At 46.3% G+C, this 23042-nt stretch overlaps 1 protein-coding gene across 1 annotated transcript; it reads left to right on the top strand.

Moving 5' to 3' along the window:
* Positions 1-4930: 4930 nt before the first annotated feature.
* On the top strand, positions 4931-21276 carry FAM174B (family with sequence similarity 174 member B). Its single transcript, XM_066559008.1, has 3 exons — positions 4931-5205; positions 12193-12324; positions 17476-21276. Exons 1-3 carry the CDS (start codon positions 4931-4933, stop codon positions 17477-17479), a joined length of 411 nt encoding a protein of 136 aa, XP_066415105.1. The 3' UTR covers positions 17480-21276.
* Positions 21277-23042: the final 1766 nt, after the last annotated feature.

Below are 23042 nucleotides of genomic sequence, written 5' to 3'. Positions count from 1 at the left end.
TTTACAGAAGAGCACCCAGCAGCTCCAAATCACAGCACAGTGTGGGACGGGGAGTGTGATCCCCTCTCCAGAGGCACTGCCAGGGTGAGGGGCTCCATGTGGGATGGACACGAGAGTGACAGGGCCCTTCTGTGCCCTGCAGCCCTTCTGGAGCCTGGCTGCACTCTCCAGAGAGATGAGTGCTGGTGAGGGCTGCTCTCACAGCAGCAATGGCCACCATGTGTTAGAGCAGCATCCTGCAAGGGCTCAGCTGGATTTCCTGCTTCTTCTGCCAGAGCAGACTTCTGAGACGTGGGTAAGTAGGTTCTGATGGATGAGAAGCACTATCACAGCACAGATATTTCCCCTTTGAGCCGGTCTGACTGATTTTCCTGCAATGGCAAAATAAGTGCCATGTCTGACGATGGTTCAGCTGCACTGGGAGATAGTGTAGAGGTTAAATCCAATTCTGTTTATTCCATATCCTGGTCACTTGCAATTCTGGATGGAGTCCTGCTACTTGGCAATCACTTTAACATCATCAATGAACCTCTAAAACCATATCTGAGGCTGCAAGATTAGCCGCTACCACCCTGACAAGTTTATTCCATGCAGCTGAAATGAAGAAAACCAGTCTAAGGACATCATTTGCAAGTTATCTTAAAAAAAAAAAAGACAAAAGAAAAAAAGAAGGCTTGAATTATTTGTCAGTTTCCTTCAGGTTGCACTTCAGCAGGCCAGCCAGGACAGACTGCATGAATAGGCAGTGAAGCAGTGGGAGGCAAAGTCATAATCGGCTTTTGTGTTCTTTGATTATTGTTATCCAAACTAAACAAAGATTTGTGGTTTATTGCTGTCCTTCCTTTCCCTGTTTTCTTTAGATTAACTGCTGCACTGCAACATTCTGTGTATTAGCAATATTGTAGAACCTGCTCAAGAGATAATCTCTGCACCCCAGCTTAATGACTGCACCAACCTCGTTTAAAAGGAATCTGCTGCTTATCACAGACTTAAATTACAAGCCTTTTGCAGCAGTAACACTGGCTTTTAATGTCTGCAAAAAGCCATAAATGTTTTAGAGGGTTATAGAAATAACAGGCTAATGTAATGTGCTAACTAGGAATGTGCAAAGACTTGTCCAAGTATATCTGAAGCTCCTGCTTGCTCTACACCACTGCTCTACCTATTCACTTAGCAATAGGACATATTTGCAGCCCTTGGACCACTCGTGATAGATGAGGCATTGCAGTTTTACTGCACTGCTGGTTGAGGTTATCTAGAAACAGTCACTGGAAGAATGATTAAATCTTGCAATTACCCTGTGCTCTCTTGTCTGACATCCAAGCTCAAGCACTCTCTGATGGAGAGATGATTGCTTCTTGAATTTATATCTCTGCTGGTAGCCTGGCTTTTTTGGTTTTGAGATGTCAGAGGTGGGCTCATGGAGCACAGGTATCTTACCAGCTCCATTTTATTTCGTTCCTTACTGGAGCCTGGTCTTTTCCAGAAGGTGTATTACTTCTGCAGCAAATCCTTGGGAATGTAGTTTGCCTCATTTTGCACACATTTCATTTCTCTCACAGTAACGCTTATTTATTCCTGCAAATCCAGCCTGCCCAAATCTGACGACTGAGCAAGCTTCCACTCCTTTGCTTATTTCTTCTCTGCACAATTTCTTGCAAATTTCTCCCTATTCTGAGAGCTAAAAATACATCTGGGTGCTGCCTGGAGGCCATCTGAGAGCACAAAGAAAGGGACAGCCCGAGCTTCATATGCATTGCTAAGCAGTGCATGAAGAGCCTTCCCCACAAACAGGGCTGCTCCTGTATCAGGCATCCATAAATACAGAAATCTGCCATTCCCAGAAGCAATTGCATACAGAAATGCTCACTCCTTCTATTTAGCCAGCACAGACTCTTCTACAGAAAGTGCAATTGCTACTGAGAGCTCCAACTTGTAATGACACCGAGCAGGTGTAAATGGGAAGAAAACTCAGCAGGGAGAAAAGCTACACCAACTCCCAGCCCTGCAACCCGCAGAGCCTTCTCCTCCAGGAGTGTGTTTGTGTCAGGAATGAAACACAAGCTTCATCAGAGGGGAAACCAAATACTTTCTGCATTTTTTACTGTCTGAACTTCCTCTTGATTTCTCAAAGTCGTGTTCTTCTACCAAAGCTCTCGGGAGCTCTGGCTTTCACAGCCACCACTGCTAAGGAGGAGATGAAACCAAAATCCTTCCTTGTTATCCAAGTGGGACTCTTTGTCCTACATACATGGAAAACATGACTTACTAGGTAAAATCTAAACCCCACAAATTAGTTCAGATCCCCAAAAGATCATGGTTCAGATAAAATGTTTATTATAGAAGGGCTGGTAAGTTCCCCTTGCTCTCATTTATTACTGCTGTGTTCAGAACAAACCACATGATGTCATTGAAGAACAGAGTTGCGAAATCCCACATTCCAGACCGGGACCCAGGAATGATTCCCAAATTAGGCAAATGACATGGGAAATATCAGTAAAGATCTGAGGAGAAAAAAAAAATAAACCTACAAAAAAGCCAAACCAAAACAAGAAATCATTAAGCCACTTGAAACAAATTAGGCTCTCCAAAATTGTGTTGTTAATGGCTCTTCACCTCCGATATATTCACTCAAACTGCAGGAGGTAGTTCTTGTTTTGGAAGTCCTTTACACATCTTCCCTCATCCTCATCTTCCCCCTCCTGCTCTGCCAGGATGAATGCCAGAGGGATCTGCCAGAGGCCGGGCAGCAGCTGGCAAACATCTCAGAACAGGCAGGGCCAGCAACAGGGTCAGTGTTTACAAATGATAACTCATGTGAGCAGCGCTCACACCAGTGTTTGGGAAATAGCCCACACCACCAATTTGACCTCCTGCCCAGATGGAATTTTTACTGATTTATTTATTTTATTTTTTTTTCTGAACAGAAATAAACCAAGGCCCCATGTTGGAAACTGGGAAACTGCACAAAAGTCAGCAATGAAATAAACTCGGAACAATGCCCAATTCAGACGGTCTAGGGGGCCTTCTGCACAGTGTCCATGTCAAAATTTCCTCATGCAAAGAATTTCCTGCAAAACACACAGGATGCTTTTATTACTGAGTGGGTGGCATTTGATACAGCATCCCAATTGGCCAGGGAGGCCAATGAACCAGGCATTATTCCACTGCCACCTCTCTGGGGGACACTGCCTGCAGAAATACACCTCTGTCATCTCCTGCACAGCTTAGCCACACATATAATATCGATCATACCCTGCCCTGCCAGCCGTGAAATGCAGAGCTTAATAGGACAGAAATCAGCTCTTTCATCTTTCCCCTTTGTTTCACATAATATCAGTGCCTACATGCCCTTCTCTCCACGTACAATTATTTAGCAGCAATGAAGCTCTTGCTAATACTGAACACTGAAAGCAAAAGTTGTTTTTGGCTGTATTATGGCACAGGCACTTTGCTCCCTTATTTACTCCTCACCTCGCACACTGTCTGCAGTTTTGGGTGCTACAACACAAGAAGGACATAAAGCCTTTATTAGGTATTAGAGAGTGTTTTATTAATATAGATATTTAAAGAAACTTTAGATCTTTTAGATAGAATTTTACATATTTAGAATTTTAGATATTTAAAGATATTTTAGACATCTTTATTAGATATTAGAAAGTGTTCAAAGGAGGGTTATGAAGATGGTGGAGGATCTAGAGAAGGGTGGTTGATCACTGGAACAGGGCAGTGGTCACAGCACCAAGCCTGACAGAGTTCCAGCAGCATTTGGACAACGCTCTCAGGCACCAGGTGGGATTTTGGGGGCTGTCCTCTGCAGGACCAGGAGTTGGGTGATCCTTGTGATTCCCTTCCAGCCCAGGATGTTCTGTGATTCCTATAATTCTATGATTTATGCTCCCTGCCTGGCTTGGCTGATGGCACCACTCACATGCTCAGTGCCCCAGGACGGTTTGCAGAAGATGGCTGAGATTTTCTCACAACTTAGATTTTTAAAGATGGGAAAGATCTGAAATACACTACCCTGGAAGCAGAGCCCTGGTGATCAGCGAAAAGGCAAAAAGACATAAATCTGTTGTAGGAATTGTTTGATGTAGCAGCTGGGCCGTGCTGACCCAGCAGCTCGGGAGGTCTGTGCCCTGTTTGATGGCAGCATGAACCCTGTGATTGTTTTGCAGCTGGACCCATGTTGTGCGTTGTAATTAAAAGTGGCCACAGAATCACAGAAACAGAGAATTGTGTGGAGGGGACCCGCTATGATCATCGAAGTCCAACTCCCGGCTCTGCACAGGAGATGCAAACTGTCCCACCCTGTGCCTGAGACTGTTGTCCAAATGATGCTTGAACTCTGTCAGGCTCGGTGCTGTGATTCCTTCTCTGGGCAGCCTGTTCCAGTGCTCACTACCCTCTGGGTGAAGAACCTTTTCCCAATATCCATCCTAAGCCTCCCGGGACCCAGTTTCAGCGTTCACTCGGGTCCTGTCTCTGGTCACACAGAGCAGAGATCGGAGCTGCCCCTCCGGAGAAGCTGCAGCCCGCGGTGAGCTCTGTCTTCACTCTCCTCTCTGTTTACATCACTCTCCTCCAGGCTGAACAACCAAGTGCCCTCGTATGGCCCCTCCAGACCCTTCCCCACCATCGCATTCCCCTTGGATCCCCTCTGAGAAGAGCTGTTCGTGCGGAGCGAGGGAGCAGCGCCGGCCCCGGCAGCAGCGGGGCCCGAGGCAGCGGCGAGGCCGCGGGAAGCTCCGGGAGCGGAGTCTGCGGAGGCCCCGGCCCGGCGCCGGCTGTGCCCGGCCGCGGGGCCCCGGCGGCGGCTGCGGCGGGAGGCGGCGCCTCTCGGGGGGCGGGGGCCGGGCCGGGCCGGCCGGCGCTGCCTTCCGGGGCTCGGTGCAGCGCGGCCGGAGCCGGGGCAGCCGGAGCGGGCAGGATGCGCTCCGCCGCCGCCCCGCTGCCGCTGCTCGCGGCCTCGCTGCTGCTGCCGCTGCTCCTGCCCGCCGCGCCCGCCGCCCGCGGCAGCCTGGAGCCGCCGGCGGGCAACGGCAGCCGCCCGCCCGCCGCGCCGGGCCCCGGCAACCACAGCGGGGCCCGGCTGAGCCCCGTGCCCGCGATGCTTCGCGACCTCTCCGCGCTCAAAGCCGCCGTCATCGGGGCCTGCGCGCTCACGGCCGCGCTCATCGCCTGCCTCCTGCTCCGCGTCTTCAGGTGGGCACCGCCCGCGGCAGCCGGGACCCGCCATCGGGGGCACCCGCCGAGGGGCCGGAGGGGGGAAACCCCTCCTGGTTGATTGTTTTATTACTTATAAATATAATACGTATATTACAGATGATCACGTATTATATAACCTGCTAGTGATGTGCTCTGAGCTCGGTGCGTGTGGCTGGCCCTGGGGAGCCGTGCGGGGGTGCCGGCCTGGCACGGCCTCGCCTCGCTCCGCTCCTGCAGAAACCCGGGGCAGGAGCTGGGCTCCGGGTGGGATTCTCCAGCGGGGCTGCACCCGCTGTGTGCGGCTGGGGTGGGCACGGAGGGAACGCGGGAGACTCCGCTGGAACATGTGGGAATACGCGGGGCTGTTGGCGGAGGCGGTGGTGGGACACTGGCGTGGGTGCCCGAGGAGCCATGGGGAGCCTGGCCATGGTGTGCAGGCAGTCTTGAGTTCCTTAAACCTGGCCACGGAGACACACAAAGCCCAGGCGGAGATGAGGCCCAGATGGCGAAGTGTCACAGCTCGGTGTCACAGCTCGGTGTCACAGCTCGGTGTCCGGCTGCTGGGCAGGGACAGCCGGAAGGAGACGGGAGCAGCTGGCGCTCGGCGGCGAAGCCATGGCTCAGGTGACAGAGGCAGTTAAACAAGTGGAGTTGGCGCATTCTTCCTTGTTCTGTCTTCAGGCAGCTCCTTTGTGCATGGCTGAGTGCTCTGCCTCTCCTACTTTGAGCTCATTCCGTGCAGGAAGGGCAGCGTTCACGGTGGTAGTATTCCAAAGCGTGGTCTATAAACTGAAATGATCAGGGCTGGTACTTTCTGAAGAAATTGACATTTAACTGTATTCTGCTTAAGTGTCTGCAGCAGCTGGCACAGGCAATGCAAATAAATGTGCTCATAAAGTGATGTGGTTTGGGAGAGCCCAATAAAATGTTGAAGAGGTGGTTTTTTGGTTTTTTTTTTTTAATCAATATGTCTGCTTTGCAGCTGTACAGAGTTGTCACATACAAACAGCAGAATTGGTAGAGATTATATGAGCTAGAATTAGGAAGTCTATAACTAAGGCTTTTCATTCTGCACTAAGTTTCCACTCCTAGTTGTGCATGATCTTAGAGAGTTTATTTTCTTTGCCATAGTTTCTTCTGAGTATAAAGCAATATCTTGTGTCAAGGAGACCTGGCTGAATATTGGTAGCCAAAGAAGGCAAACTGATAACATTAAAAGGCCTTCCCTATACCATTATCAGCAAAAACAGGTCCAAGTTAAAGTCACCTTGGGAAAGATGGATTTATTCTCCCATGCCAGAGTCGTCATTATACAGCTGATCAGAGTTAATGCAGCATTAAAGATATGTTAAACACCCTCTGAGATGTCATGTGTATCTTTGGTAGAGCCTGCTGGGGAAGTGGAAAATGAAGCTATTGGCTTCTGAGTATGTTTCTTTATCTGACAGAGCACTTGTTTGTAAACAGTTATCCCAGTTGCAAACGAGACAAGAATACCAACAGGTATGTTTGTACAGCGTCACACTTGTAGCTGACAACACAGATCAGTGGAGATTCTGTTGCAGAAGAGATAAGGGATTTACCCTCAATAAATGTAAAGCTTTTCTCCATCAGAATACAAGCTTTGTTCACACTTAGTCAAAAACATTGTGATTTTTTTTTTTCTGAAGAGTCATGGATTCCTATTAAAGAGATTTTGCTGAAATCCAGTCTTTGCTTAAACTTTCACTGTGAAATTATTCTGTATTGCTGGAAGTAAATTATACTTTTATATGAGTTGTAGAGATAAAATAAACCACTGATTGGCCAGATCAGATCGTCACAGGCATCGGATTAATATTTTATACATTTTATTTTTTATATACATCTCATTTTTACATATTTTTCTGTTGATATTATTTCCCTTTTATGTTTGACTAGGAATAGATGTATTTATCCCGCTTTCAGCTCAGTTCTTAAGGCAGCACTCAGAGATTCCTTTTCATTCCTTTTGGAAATGTTATGTTCTGAGTTCATCTGATGGTTGTGTGGTTCAGAATGTGGTGTCACCCGAAGTGGTCTGAATTTCCTTTCTCTCTGTGGCTGCTGGGGTCTGTGAAGGCCAGCCAAGACTTTGCTATTTGTCTGCATGTGGCAAGCTCTAATTTGCTATAGTATTTATTTATTTATTCTTTTTTGCAAGCTCAGTCCTGGGTTTGCTTTCTTTCCTACACCCGTGGGCTCTGCATGCTCCCAACCCAAAACCATTTCCACAACAAACCAAATTCCATGTTATTCTCAAGCAAATAGTTGGGTAGTTTGCATTACCGAGAAGCACAGTGTCTGCAACAGATTGTGTGTGCCTAAACTCACTCTTTGATCTGAGTTTTGGATCTTGCCTTTTTACCCCCATGTTCTGCCCTGTTTCTCTCCCCTGGTGCAGCTCAGTTCATTCCATTGCAATGCAATTTTTGGGATCAGCTCACAGGAAACAGAATTTTTCAGATATGGCCAACTGTGCTGGTGGACCATGTGCATTCTAGGGAAATCTGATAAGTTACTTTTGCTCCAATGGGCCAGCTGAGAGCAACCCAAAGTTTTAGTTGCAGAAAACTCTGCTCTGTAAGTGTTTGCATCATGTCTTAACCTGCCCTTGAACAAACAGAATCCAGGCTGGAAAGGCTGCTGTATATCTAGATTTTTAGAGAAAAACTATCTGCTTCTTTTGCATCTCCTTGTGTTTTTTTTTCTTCTTGTTCAATTTTGATTTCTTCATCAAATACCACTTTAAGCTTAGTTTTCCACTAATAGCAAAAGTGGTATAAATGAGATGGAGGAGAGAGGTTCAAGCATATGACCATAAGATACAGGACCCTTTGTTCTATGAGCTGGACAATTGCTCCAGGCCATCCAAGGCTTAACCCCAGAGAGTTTTACTGCTTTAAAATTAATTGTATTATAGCCAGTTACAGTCCTCCAGCAAAGACAAGGCTTTATGTTCCTGCCAGCAACAGGGAAGAAAAACTCAAATTATATTAAATGGAGAGGAAAAAACCCCCAAAATCAACCAAATATCCAACCTTAAAATATATATATGTGTGACCTATGTTGAAAGCCATGGGCAGGCGGCAGCATTGATCATGGAATCACAGTTGGGGTTGGAAGGGACCTCAAAGTTTGCCTCATTTCAACCCCCCTGCATGGGCAGGAACACTTTCCACTAGACCAGGTTGCTCCAAGCCCCATCCAACCTGGCCTTGAACACTTCCAGGGTTGGGGCAGCCACAGATTTTCTTGGCAGCCTGTGCCAGGGCTCACCACCACCCTCACAGTAAAGAATTTCTTCCTAATATCTAATTTAGACCTGCTGTCTTTTAGTTGGAAACCATTCCTCCTTGGCCTGTCACTACATGTCCCATCTCCAGAAAACACATGAGCACTTAGCTTAGTGCTTCAACTTTGTTGTACACAGCAGCATCCAGAGAGCAGAGATACCCAGAGAGATCAACAGGAATGGAATATTGCTGATCTAATTCATCAGCTGGTAGGAAGCCTGGAGTTTCCTGAGGTTTTTAGTCCCATTTTTTTTTTTAACTCCTAAGGGAGTTCATTAACAGGAAATAAACTGGTCCTGATTCCATTCTGCATAGAACATTGCTGCAGTTCTAGGAGGGACTGGCTTAATCAGACTTCCAGTAAGCACTCTACTTAGAAGGGATAAGTGGTTTTTTTGAGTTTGGGGGTTTTTGTTGGTTTTTTTTTATTTTTCCTTTCCAGGGGATGGTCCCCTCAGTCTACATCTCTTAGCAGGAGGTAAAAAATGCAGAGACCTCTCTCTCTCTCTGGGTCAGGAAAAGAATAATCTTTGAATGTCAGGGTTGTGGACTAAAATAGATTAGAGGCGTAAATAATACAAAGAGCCAGTGAGTTGATTTGAGCACTTACCCCACCACATGATGCCTCAGAAAGGAGGATGAAGTGCTGCATATGACTGGTGCTTGATCAAAATAGCCTCTGGTCAAAGTACAGCCACAAAGGCAGCGTTCTGCTCTCTGTGTGTCATTCCCTGCTGTCTGGAGAGGGATATCGATGGGGTGGAGCAGGCAGACCCTGGTGTGGTGCCTCAGCGCTGGGTCTGCAGTGAAAGGTTCATATCCCCCCAGTTAGCCTGGATTTTCTTTTTTCCTCATAATTCTGGGCAAGACCTGTAGCACTCCCTCCTAATTATGGGGGGGTGGCTGAATCAGCAGAAGCAACAGCATTTTTTTAAGTGGAAGATGGTTTTCTGTGCTAAACTACTCAGAACCACTTCTACCCTGGGGAGTGCATTGTCATTGTGCAAGGGCCACACTCTGCCCACAGCTTCCAGCATGCTTCTTGTTTGTTTTTAGAAAAACCCCACAAAAAGAATGTGGCTGGAAAGGAGATGCTCTGTTTGCCCAAGAGGTCTAATGTGTCCTGATCCTGTCCAGGAGGTCTCCAAAGTTCATGAAACATTTGTGTTCTGTAGTTCCTGCCCTGTGCTGCTCTGCTGCCTCATCCCACCTGCTGAATAAAGTGCTTTTCCTTTTTGTGCTGTCATTGCTGATGGTTACAGGGATCCCACTGAGGTTCAGGAGTTTTAATGTGAAACAGTTTCCTGACAGGCATGTAGGGAAACTCCCAAGGCTTTCCTGCAAAGTTAACTCGGGTAATTCTGGTATTTATGAAGCCTGGGGGAGTTGTGCAAATGAGCAAATGAGAAAACTGACTTCTGGAAAGCAGATTAATGACAAATTACCTAGATAATCTGGGGTGGAATGGATTGAGAAAAGGGTGAGAGGGAAAGACCTTTTTGCCTTATCAATGGCAAACAACTGGTTGTAGCAGCTTAGCCAAAAACCAGCAGCAAAATGAGCTTCCTTCCTATCCTAGATGAGCACCGTCATTAAATGAGGTTGTGGGGATTAATAGGTCACTGTACAGTGAGTTCTGCTCCAGGTCCTCTTAAAAATGCAGCCCAAATAGACTAATTAATGGCTGGAGGCAAAAGGATTCTAGTTTCCCATTTCTAAAAATATCTGTTCTGCAGTAATTTCTTCAACCACTACATTATTAACAGTTTTATGATGAACTCTGGGGAACAAGTTACATTTTCTGATGGGAAGGAATGAGAGAGGAAGGGTCTCTGTAAAGTGGGCCTGATACTTGGGTAGGATCTTAAATGGAAGCCATGGAAACCCCCTGTAGCCTGTATGTGAGTGCAAAGTGGTAAGGCTGTGCTTGGTTAGTTCTGACAGGTTAGTCTTGGTCTATGTTTAGGCTTCCCAGCATGAGTAAATATTTCATGTAAAAACAATGTTTTACTTGCAAGAGGAGACCTCCCTCCATCACTTTGCTACTAGTTTTTAGCAGGGAAGCAGAGTAACAGAGAAGTGGTTTCAAAAGGATTTTGAAGTGGTTGGGGTAAGAGTCCTCCTGTACTGGATATAAAATCACTTGTTTCAACAACAGCAGTAAAAGAGCAAACCACCCTGTGCTCTGCGTGACACAGCAGCACAGATAGCTCTAAAGATTAGACCAGGAGGTGACTTTCTCCTCACTCCTGATGCAACCCCAGCCTTTAGAACAGGGAGGAAATGCAAACTGCTTCATCCCAAGGGCTGGGACCTGTTTGTTCAGCCTTGGACTACTGCCCAAAAGCAGTGCTTTGGCAGAGGTACTGAGATTTCCACATCAGAGCTGGTCGCTGCTTTAAATTTCCTTAACTTTAAGCTTCGAAGGGACCACTGTGGTGGAGATGCACACTCAGGGCTGGAGTCCCAGTGTCTCTGCAGTGCTCATACCCCAGTTCCTGTTGCTGTGTAACTGTTTTAAAGACTTCTCGAGGCAAAAGCTGTGCTTTTGAATCTGGCACACCTTGCATGATGTGCCAGGGCAAGGCTTCTTGATGGTGAAAGTGCAATTGGGATGTGCTCAGAGCACTAGCTGTGATTACCAAAACTCTGCTGGGCTGCTTGCTTGTGCCTGCACCAGCTCTCTTGTCATGCTTGGCAGGTAGCAGTTTTGTTTGCTAAGAGGTGTAAGGGAAAGTTCTGCATTTTGTTAACCAAAACCATCCACTTTTCTCCCTGAAGGCTGGCCGAGTACACATCAACACGTTCCTGAATGTATAATCACAAAAATGCATTCATGCATGAGCAGTGTGACCTTCCTAGTATACATGAAAACAGTAGGTGAAGTAAATAAAAAGGACCCACACAATTCAAGGTGGAGGCAGAGAATAAGTTGAAAAGCCACACACGAAGTGTTTATTAATTGAAAGTAAGTGTTAGAAAATGGATCTGTCAAAACCATGGGATGTGCAGGTGTGTGAGTATGTCCATTTACAAAGGAAGGTAAGGCTGGCATCTGTGGGAGGAGAGGTAGGTACAGTTAGCTTTGAACAGTGGTTGGTTATTTTTCATAGCACCTGCACAGATGGAGCCTGAAACTGCTTCAGGTGAGACCCAGGGTTGTTGCTGTGAGAGTCCTGAGCTTGGCCTGACTGCAAGGAAAGCAGGCAATTTCGTACCCAGAGAGCATCACCTCCTTGCTCCTAATCCTGCCTAGAACATTCCCATGGCTCAGCAGGGCTTAACCTGTGGTTTCTCATCTGAACATGTTCACTAAACCTGTGGCTGCTTCAGCTGATTAAGCCCATGTCTCACTTACTGAGTGTGGCAGCAGGAGCACGTGGTGGCTGCAGCATTCGTGTGCCTGCCGTGGGTGCCAGAGCATCTCTGGTTTGTCAGCAGTGGAAAGGCTGACATTGACCTGGATTGCAGCTGGCGAGGAACTGCTCCACACACAGGCACCAAGAGTGGCCTTGGGAAGGCAGCAGGAGGAGACAGAGGCTGGTTCTGCAACCTTCCTGTCAGGGGGTCTGAATCCAGCAGGGTCAGAGCTGCTGAGAGCAGCTTCAGCCTCTCCAAGGAATGCTGTATAAAAGCATTTTATACAGAGTGTTTCCCACCTCTGTTTCAGGTCTGGCAAGAGGATTAAGAAGACCAGGAAGTACGACATAATCACCACCCCGGCCGAGAGGGTGGAAATGGCTCCTCTGAACGAAGAAGACGATGAGGACGAAGACTCAACAGTGTTTGATGTGAAATACAGGTACTGCTGCCATCCATCCAGTTAGACTTGCTCGCTGAGAACTTGTTAGTGAAAACAGCTCTTTTATTTCTCTGCTGGGCTAACTTGGCAGGGATGAGGCAGTCACAGTCTCCCTCTTTGCCCAAGCATTATCCCTTTCTTTTACACTCCTCGGCCTATTCCCAGCGCACACAGCTCTGTCCTCCCCTGCTCCTGCAATAACCCTGCCCCTGCCCCAGGCTGTCTGCACTCCTCTTTCCCCTGCAGAGCAGCACAACGGGGTACACGTGTCCCAGATAGCTGACAGGGTTTGACAGACTGAACTTCCCCTCTCGGGCAGCTGCTGGCAGTCGTTCCTGTGTGCTCACACTGGATGGAGGGCTGTGGATCAAGGGTCGTGCATCCAGGGCTTCTTTCCCAGGCTGTGAGCCTGGGAGGGAAATCAGAATGAATCTCCACAAGATTTGTACCAGAGTGCTCCTGTGTTGGTCTGTGACACAGAGGACTGTGGGCCTTCACTGATGCTGTTAGCAGTTACCCCTTAGCAACAAACTTTCCTTAAATATGTTTGTCTTTTTGAGATGGAAGTGGTGTGACAACCCCAAAGTTCTGCTGCCTATTCTGGGCCTGAAGATTTATGGCAACAACTCAGCACATAAAGATGCTGCTTCTTGATTTATGGCATCAGGGTATCTGCATCTTTTATTTTTGTTTGCATCAAGCCATCCACACTATTCAAGTTGTGTTCTCATCCAAATAAGGCCTACTCTAAAATCTGTCCTACTTTGGCTGAAATAAGCTCTCCTAGTTATAAAAATGCAGATCTTGACAACTTCTAACTGGTGATTTTACAGACTTTACTCAGTGCCCATCTCCTAACTTTGGAAAAGGGGGAACACTGCATCTGCTCTGAGCACATGTGTGCCAACATCTGAACCACACCCCACCATATGCTCCGCTGCTTGTTTCCCAGATCACTGCATTAGTTCTCTCTAAAAATCAGGAAATAGTTGAGAGCCATGAAACAATGAAGGGTGTGAGTCAAGCCTTAGTGTAAACAATTAGTTCTTGATTTAGAAGACTCCTATCAGTCCTTACCTGACTTTTGCCATTCCCTGTAGCTGCCCTGGGTTTGCTCTAATAATTTCGGCTTGTGCAGTTTGTACTTTGGGATGAAGCTTTGTTAAACCCAGAGTGCAGAGATCTGAGTTGCCATGACTGTTTAAACAGCTCCCATGTCCCACCCTTTTCCTTTTAACTCCATACTTTCTCTGTGAACTTTTGGAAATGGGATCTGATGGTTTTTTCCCCAAAGAGTGAGAACAGAATAATCTCAATCATGGCAGTGCTTCAGGACAAGATGTTTAAAAGTGAAATAGTGGATGAACAAAGAGAGATTGCTGGAGACCATTTGTCTCTTGAGAGCTGTGTTTGTGTTATCTGATGTTGCTTCCCTGGAGCAGGAGCTCTGCTGCTGTCACTGAAGGTATCAGCTCATGCTGGGTCCCTGTTCTTGGCCAGCCAGTCCTCTTTTCAGCTGTGGGAATTCCTCCTTTCTGCCACAGTGCAACAGCTATTAGATTGCACATTTTCTGCAGTCCTTGCTGTTTCAGGCATACTTTTGTTTAGCTTAAACAGAGCTGCTCATTTTGGAGGGGAAGATCATCTTACAGACAGCCCCTTAGCAGTGCTGGTTTTGGGAAAGCTTCTTTGAGGATACATTTGTTGTGGAAGGTGTCAAGCTCTCTGGTTCCTTTGTGCAGCTTGGAGAGTATATCCCACACAGTTCACAAATCCTGTCACCAGTAAAGAGACTCCTTGGCAAATTTGAGTTGCTGAGATTGACCATTGAACTATTCAGGTCTTTTTTCATAGGTGCTTGTGTTCAGATGGGAAGAGAGGGATAGAGCTGCAGAAAGAACAGCTCAGACTTGCCCGCAGGGATTCTAACTTCTAACAGGTCTTCTCTTGGTATCTCTGCCTCAGTCCTCCCCTGCCCCCCAAGCTGGTATTCATAGTGTGGGAGGCCCTGAGCTGATTTATTTGAGATCCCCTCCCATTGCTGAAAGATCCATGCTGGCACTTGCACGGAGTGGGGGGGGCACTTTGGGGGAGTAATTGAGATTCTGAGCTCTCTCCCCATGTAATGCAAACAGCTCTCTAATTAAAAGGCAGTTGGTATGGAGCAGCAACAGGGGAGAAGCGACATTTACCTCTCCAATTGGTTCTCATGCAGTTAATTTTCTTTCCTTTAATGCTCTGTCCTTGTGCAGATTCGTTTCCAGTCTTACACGAGGCATCAAAGAACAGCAGACAGTGTAAATTGGGCTGTTGGATGAAGGTCGTTGCTATTTTTTTCCATTTTTTTTCCAGGAGGCTTTAAAGTTTTAGGCTTCCCAGTAGTTCCCCCCCCCCAGCTTCCCCTGGGCAGTGGAGCAACAAGAAATAACCACCTTTCTCCAGTAAGGCAGACTAATGAGACCACTTCAAAATCTTACCCAAACAGAGCCCTTTCTGTGGATGCAAAAACCACTCAGTGCTGCCTCTGTCAAATGTGTGCTGGATCAGATCCCCTCTTTGCAACCTCATTCCAGTAGCAGGGAAGCAGCTCTGTCAATGGCCTCTAATCCTGCAGGCACCATTTCTGTGTGAAAAGAGGTGGAAAGTATGAAACAAAGATTGTCACAGAGTAAAAGTGCCAGATCACTTGGACATTGATACCTCCTTAAAAAGCTTTGTGGAAACCACTGTTTTAATATGTGTGTTTCTCTATATATTTGCTCTGCTGTTGAGAGAGGCATTTGAATAAATAGCTCAGGAATTGTTCTGAAATTGCTATAAAGCTACACAAGGAAAGCAAACAGAGCAATGGAAAGAGTGTTTGCTTCTTGATCATCGGTCCAGTCTGTGCTGAAGGCCAAAAAGTATTCTTGTCCAGTTGATTCCTGGATCATATGAACTATATTGGTCATCATTTCCCAGATGTCAGGTAGTTTTTCAAGTTTTATGATGGGATTTGCTGCACATCTTCAAAAATGAGTTAGTGGAAAGCTAGATCCCACTCTCCATATGTGCTTTTTCTCATCCTACAAATAGATTTTGATTGGAAGATTTCCCTCTCCTCTTTGCTCCTTTAGCTCTTTCTTTCAGGAGGGCAGGGGGAATTTGCCCGGGTTCTGTGATCTCTGGGATGGAGCTAAGCCATCAATTCATCAGGCATTTGGCACTCAGGGATACTTGAGTAGAGAGCAGGGAAGTAAAGTAGGTTACAGGCAAACATCCCCAACAAACTGGTGTCCATCCCCCACCACAGAGCACTCTGCTTATTTTGTGTAATAAGAGGAAAGAGATTAAAACAGCTGCAAAAAGAACCAGTTTCTGAAAAGGTAAATAAAATTGTTAGCTTGTTAAGCTTATTAACTCTAGCGAGGCTCATTGGGGGATTTCTTGTCAGCTTCAATAGGAAACTGAAAACAGGTTCTGAATAAATTCCGTGGTGCCTTGCACATGAAAGGTTTTGAAAGCACTTCAGTAATCTGGGATATCAGCAGTGGCTCCTCTCCCTGCTGATTTGCAGCTGTTGGAGGCAGCGAGTTCTGCTCCTGAGTTCTGCTCCTGCTTCGCTTGCTGGGCCCAGCTGGGGGAATTTCACAACTGTCCAGGGCCACATGTGCCATGTGACAGCCCAGAGCTGGGGAAAGAACCTGGAATTTAAATGCCAGTCCTGGTGTCAGGCTCCTAAATAAATACTGATAGAAAGTTTTTCTTGGGGCAGATTGAAGCCTCTGTCCTTCCTGTCGGCTGAGTAAAATTCCTCAGTTTATTTTCCCTGTGGATTGTCATTTTTCCTCTAACAGCAGCAGCAGCACTGGCAGAACACAGAAGTGGTTTAGGAATGCATCTTCCAAAGTGCTCTTGAAAGGAGAAGGATTTATGTGTAAGGAGAAGTGGCAGGCTGAGGGAAGAGGACAGGAATATTTATTCTACCATTGTGGGTCTAAAGGGCTTTTGAGAGCTTGCAGGATGTTTTAGAGGAAAGATACACCACAAGGGGTGGTGTAAGGGCTGGATCCTGGATTCATCCCTTTTCCAGGCACTGATAGCCTTGAACTGTAGAGAAACATCTTCAGCACAGTTGCAGGGCTCAGCCTTTGATGTACCCAAGTCTTGGGAGTCTCTGTAAAATATGGGTTACACTCCTGGTGCCTTCTCTAGGACTACATCCTTTCCAGATCCTGGCTGTGTGTGCAGCTCTGAATGGAGCATGGGATTGTTCCGTTTGTTACTGTGAGGTGTTCACTCTCAAGGGAGCAGCTCTAATGGATTTTTTTCCAGTGAAAGCTGCAGGCAATTCTAGATGATGCCAGGTGAATTGTACTGGGGTTTATAGCAGCTTATTTTTTTTTTTCCCTAGCAGGCAGCAATGATAAGTTGTGTGTAAATGGAGGGGTATCATTTATCCTCATCTGAAGGGGGTGCAAATCACCAACACAGGCAGCAGCTCACTATAAATACAACAAATTGCCAAAGCTTTGGTGCTGCTGTCAAGGATTTCCCATAGGTCCACAGCAGGGGAGAAAAAGCGATAGTCAAAATGCAATTTTTGCTGGGTTTTGAAGGCCAGTTCTTTCCTGATGCTATTTGACAGTTGTTGCAGAGCACACCATGTTCTGCTGCTCTTGCAGTCCTATGGGAGGGCTCTCGCCTTATTCCTGCAGTGTAACAGGTTCCTGTTAAGATTTTTTTTGAGCCCTGAAGCAGTTAGGATGTCAGGAGGAAGGTCCAAGGAGGATGGTCCATGTGTGTTGATGGGTAAGGGGTGCACTGGTGTGTAAAAGCTGTGAGGTGCAGAATGTGGTTTCATGTGCACATTCCCTTCTCTGCTCTGCACAGGGACTGGCCACAGGACCTTCCAGCATCTGGCCTTTCCCTCATCTAACTCTGCTTTTGTCTTGCCTTGGTATCTCTTCTCTGGCATGGCACTAAGATCCCATCACTGCCACCAGATACACAAACTGCTGGGATCAGTGGCAATCCCAGTGAATGATGCTGCCTTTTCCTTTGTGGCCGTTGGGATTTTTTTTTTCTCCACTTCACACGTGGGTTCTCATCTCTGCCTGTGAGTAATTTGAATTGCAAATCTCCAGCTGTATTAATTCTTCTGCTTTCCAGGTAAAGCAGCTCCATGGAGCATCAGTGCCCTGCCAGACGTCACTCTGCTGTCAAGGGACCTGCTGAACCCATAACTGTGAAAGAAAGGGGAGGCTTTCATCTCTGCACCTCCTCGAGGTGCTGTTTGTGCAGCAGGCTGTGGATCTTCTGACTCAAACAGCACCATTTGGTTCCCTGGTGTCCCAGCTCCTGTGTTGGAATGACCAGAGTTCCTCTTTGCAAACTGGGCTCTCTTGCTTTAGGAGGGCTGCAGTGTCACCAAAGCATTACAAGGTGCAGCTCCTTACACTCTAAATAAGTTTTGCAGAAGGAGGAAGACAAGGAAGACAAGCTGCCCCAAGGACTTATTTTCTAAAATCCTAATTCAACACTTCAGTCACTGTTAAACTTCAGTCATTGTTAAACGGATCATGTGTTTAAAAAAAAATCAAGAAGTATTTTTGGGCCTTACAGAGGTGACCTAGGACTTAAGTTGGTAAAAATGTAAGCCATGCTGAAATGCCACACTATGTTTGGTGTAGGGTTTGGGTGGGAGGGGGTTGGAGGTTGACTCATGTAGGAAATTTTCTTGACTTGCTACTGATTTTTTTTTTAAACAACAATTGCACTAAGTTTTCACGATGACACTCTCATTGTCCCAAGGAGCTCTGATCAGATCAACTTCAGTAAGTGAGACCACAGGGAAATAGGAAGAATCAGGCATGCTCTAAACTACAACAATCTTGGATTAAAGAAGATATATTTTTGTAATTTTCTGCCCTTCCACTGGGAGTAAAACCAGTGTTTTGTACTGTCCTGTGCTGACTGTAACTTGTCTACAATTCATTACCTTTTTCTAAGCAAAGTAAGTCCTCATGTGGAATGATTGGATTGCAGAGAGAACATGTCTTATTTTTCATGGAAGCTTCATGTAAATGATCCTATTCTGTCAAACTGGAAATTTTCCATTACTACCTGCTTGACAAAGCTCATTTAACTCAAGGACAATTTTTAGCTGTTGTTCCCAGCTGTGCTTTGTGCTGCAGAGGTCAGAGCTGTGGGATGACACTGTGGGAATTGGATTGCAGCATCTGGAAAGGTTGGGTTTGGGAGACCACAGGCATCCAGGCATTCCAGGCCAGCGGTAGAAAGGGCAAACCTAACTGGGTTACTTTCTTCACTTTGTGGTTTTCCTTTAGAGCAACCACGGATGAAGTTCAGATTTTACTGTTTACTGCACTCCTTAACACCTTCTATTTTGGGTTTTTAAGCTGGCTGAAACCTTGCTTTTCTTGGGGAATGCATATTTTCCAATTGTTTTAGGATTGTCCCACTGTTTGCTTGACCCTCTCCCAGCCTTGCAGTTGCAATCCCTCAAGGAGACTGCAGTTTCTGGCAAAGCACCAGCCTTGCAGCAGGCTGCCACTTTTGGGATTTTTATCTGTTTTTTAAAGCCCTATTGAGATTTGAGGCTTGTTGAGAAACCAAACTGCTTTGTCATGATACCACGACCTGCGCCAGTTCTGTGTGGTTCCCCTTGGCCCTTCAGCCAGTAAAAAGAGGTGAAGGGGAATTTTTCTTCCTTTCCAGCAGCCTTGTGCATTCATCCCAGCAGCTGCCATACCACAGCTTGCTTTCCCCTAGCTGTGACTCAGCAAAGGCTTTGCAGACAGCCAACTCAGCCTGGATGGAAAAATCCCAAAGCAGACTGTTGTGTTAATATTAGTCATCAAGGCACTATAAAATGCTCTGTTATTTTCATTCATGGAATAGTTTGAGTCATTCTGTGCCTCTGTTACCAAGCAATATTTGACATGTCAGCTGTGAGGTGAGGATGGGCTGGGCAGGTTGTTCTGGCTGGCAGGAACCACAGGGAGCAGAGAGTGGAACGATGCTGCAGGTTCAGGTGAGGTCTGGAGCTCTTTCCTCACCTCAGTAAAGCAGGTTTCAGGCTCTAGGCTGGATGCTCCAGAAGGAAATACTGAGTTTATTCAGGGCTGCAAGAATGAAGGCTGGCAATTGAACTTTGTGGGCAGAGCAAGCCCTTTTGAAGTCAGAGAAGTGGCAATGCTGTGAGGAGAGAGGGAGGTTAAAAGCTTCTGTTGGCATTTGGGGAAGGAGGGGATGGGATCAGCTGGCTGCCCTGTCTGTGCAGGCACCATGGCAACATGTTCATGCCCACTCTCCTGCCACACTCATTAAGCTGAGCATCAGGCACTCTCAGAGTGGAGACAGGGAATGAAACCATCTCTTTGCACAAAAGAAAGGCAAGACCAAGTTATGTAGGACAGAGATGAGAAGAAAATAAGCATGAAGGGCACTTCTGCCTTCTGAGCAAGTCGGTTCTTGAAATCAGTTTTTCCAGCAGCTTCAGGTCACTTGCTGAGTTAGGCTGGCAAAGGCCCTCTGCTCCCCTTGCTTGTAGCTTAAAAAACCAAAAATATCCCACTGTTTTCACAACATGGCCAAATCTCAATGGTGGACAGGGATCAGGTATTTTAAGATGTTGAAGATGGAGGTGCTCAACAGCAGCTGGGATTTCCTGGCTCCTTGAGGAAGTCCCAAACTGTGTGCCATAAGCTAAAAAGTGCTTGTAGGGAAGCAGCAGCTGCTTGGTGGAAATAAAAGGTCAACCTGACCAGTTGCTCACAGTCATGAAAATAATCCAAATGCTTTGTCTGATACTCAGTTGCTGTTGCAAATGTGAGGCAATGTTTACCTCTACAAAACTTGCTGTATGTGATTTAAAGTGTCTGGTTAAATATTCTATAGCTATATTTAGTTAAGATTTTAAGAGCACTTGACGTGACTCATCTAATAGTATATATATGAATATTTTTTTAATTGTAGAAATCAGTTTAAAACATAGTTTTAATAATTTTAACTGTTTGGTTCAGGTAGTTCTAGGAGTTCATCAGAGAAGAAATAGCCATTAACCACTACATGAGTTTTTTACCTTAATGTTCTGTGTATCTTACACTGCAGATTTAATCTGATTGTGACTGTAACGTGTCTTAGTATCTGCTGCTATTTTGTGTTGCATAGTCAAACCTGCTTTGTTCAAGAGCATTTTAAAAGGCATATTTTTTTGTTACAGAAAATGAAAACAGAAATGTTATTACAGCTGTCTTGTCTGTAGCTCTCTTACTGCTTACAGAATCCTCCAACTCCTGGCTGAGGCAAACCAAGTATGTGAGTCAGAGGCTTTTCTCTTTGTGCATGTGGAGGGAAAACCCTGCACAGAATTGCAGCTGCTTTGCTCCAGCCACAGCCCTGTCACCAGAGATTACACTTGAGAAGCCAGAAGTCAGTGTGCCATGCTTACCTGCAGAACTAAGTACACAGATAACTTTGTATTTGCATTTTCCCCCCTTTTGTTCCCTGGAAGCTGCAGAGATGACTGCAAACACTTGTTTAGCACACTGACTCTGTGATCCCCTGGTGTTTATCTTAAGACCAAACTTACTTGTAACAGTCTACGGGCACTAATGAAGCTTGAACACATGGACACTAATTAAGCCAAACGTTTTGTTCATAACTGTTCCCTCTAATTCCATGTACATGGTATAATCTCTGCAGGGTGGAGGGCTGTGGTTTTTGTTAAAGATTTTTTCCTTGTTAGATGAGTTTCTGCTGCTGCAGTTTGTGTGTGAGGAGGTATCAGGACCATGTGTTCAGTTTTGTGCAATTGCTTTGAAGTTTTTTTAAAAAGAATTTGTCATTGTGACCAAAGCTTCTTTTTAAGGAAAAATTGGTTGTGTTTGAATGGACTTCATGTGTTTCAGTAGAAACTGCCATCATTAAACATGTTCTTGAAATCCCTGTGCTGTGTGTTATGTTTCAGGCAGGAATAGGAAAGGGCTGATGCTTTTTGGAATGAGGTGGATGTCAGATCTCCTGTGTGCTCCATTGTTAGAGGGTTGCAAGTCCCTTTGTCCTGTGACTCTGAATCAGGGCATGACAAGGGGGAAACCTGGTTTTAGCAGCATGGTGGAGGAATATGTTTAATCATAAAAGGTCCCCATCAACCATCAGGAAGCTGGGCTTACTGCTGGGATCCAAAGGCAAAATCCTCTGCAATAGGGAAGGGATCTGAGTGCCTTTGACTTTATGAGGTGTTTGGTACCTCAGAGCCCACAAAGTGTATCCACACTTGTTGTCCCAGACTCTGAGCACCACTGGGCCAAGCCCTGTCCCCTCCCTGGGGTGGCCAGGTCACACCACAGCTGTTCAGGAGACTTCCTTCCCCTCCAGACTTGCTTGATGAAGTTGCCCATCTCTGAAGCAGTTTTGCCTTGTGGCTCTCAGGGCATGGCAAGATGCTGCAGTGCTGGTGATGAGGATCAGGGCAGTCTGAGGCTGCTTCACACTTTTGGCAGCTCTCAGGGGACCTTTTTCCTCCTGGATATGGAGAGCAGACACTCCTGGCCTCTGGAGCAGCTACAGGACAGACTGGTCCAGCACCCTGTGCATGGATTAGCTCTGCCTCTCTCCTCTGCCATGATTTCTCTGCCTTGATGTCTTCATCTCCTCAGGAACAGTTGAAGAGTAATTCAGTGCTACAGACAAGAGGCAGCTGCTGTCCCACCTCTGCTTTTTGAATTATGTCCTGCCAGCAAAGTGAAGCTCAATCTAATTCAGAATACCCAAAAAACTGCTGCTGTCAGCCTTGAGCCAGCTGCTGAGCAGCTAAGCTGGTTTGTTTAGGAAGGTGTAAAACCCCTCAAGGTAATCCCTAGCCTAACTCTGGGTAAGCAGGACAGGCTGCAGGAGTGAGGATGGGACAGAACAAAAGGCAAAAGCTGCAATGCTGGTGTACTTACCTTTCTGAAGGGGTCTCAAGTGGAAGATGAGCAAATGACCTGTGGAAATTATTACCTAAGTAAGAGCTGAGTTTGAGGAAGGTGACTGCAGCTGAGGCTGTGTGAGGAAAGGGCAAGGCTCATCTTAGCCCTTCCTGAATTTTGACATGGGAAAGCCCAAAGCTGCAACAAAGATTTTCTCAGGCAAGTCTTAATGTATTTTTTTTCTAAATAAATCCTGTTAAGGGAATGTTTCTGCAGTTTCTAGAAGAGTTCTGCATGGGCCAAAGTACAGCACAGCTTCCCCTCTGCCGTGGGTGGCTGGTACCACCCTCGTACAAGCTGCTGGTCCTCTTGGTAAGTCTGTGTGCAGGAGTGAGGGTGAGTGCACAGAGCTAATTCACATTTACAACCCTGGAAAAGGTGTGGGGATGATGTCTTCCTTGTGTCTCAGTGTCAGTGATCTTTGGATGCCTTGATACTGATAACTGCAAAATTGTCAGTGATGTGTGGCAAATGCTATCAGAGACAGGAGCTGAGCACTGAGATTACTGGAATCATGCCTGACAACAAGCTCTATTAAGAGAGTGAAACAGGAACAGCTCTAATTGCTTAAGACTGAGTAGTGTGTAACTAGGCTGCACAGAAGCCTTGAGGATAGTTAATCTCCCTATCAGCTGGCAATTACCGATTTTGAACAGGCCAGGAACTCTTCTAGCTCTGGTTCCAGACAGACACCCACTCCAGGCTGGCTCACTTCTTCCCTGGCCATTTGCTCACAGCATG

This window comes from Molothrus aeneus, chromosome 13 (assembly GCF_037042795.1).
Source record: "Molothrus aeneus isolate 106 chromosome 13, BPBGC_Maene_1.0, whole genome shotgun sequence".
Lineage (NCBI taxonomy): Eukaryota > Metazoa > Chordata > Aves > Passeriformes > Icteridae > Molothrus > Molothrus aeneus.
Note: the sequence above shows the minus strand (reverse complement) of the source record. Positions and strands in the feature narration are given on the sequence as shown.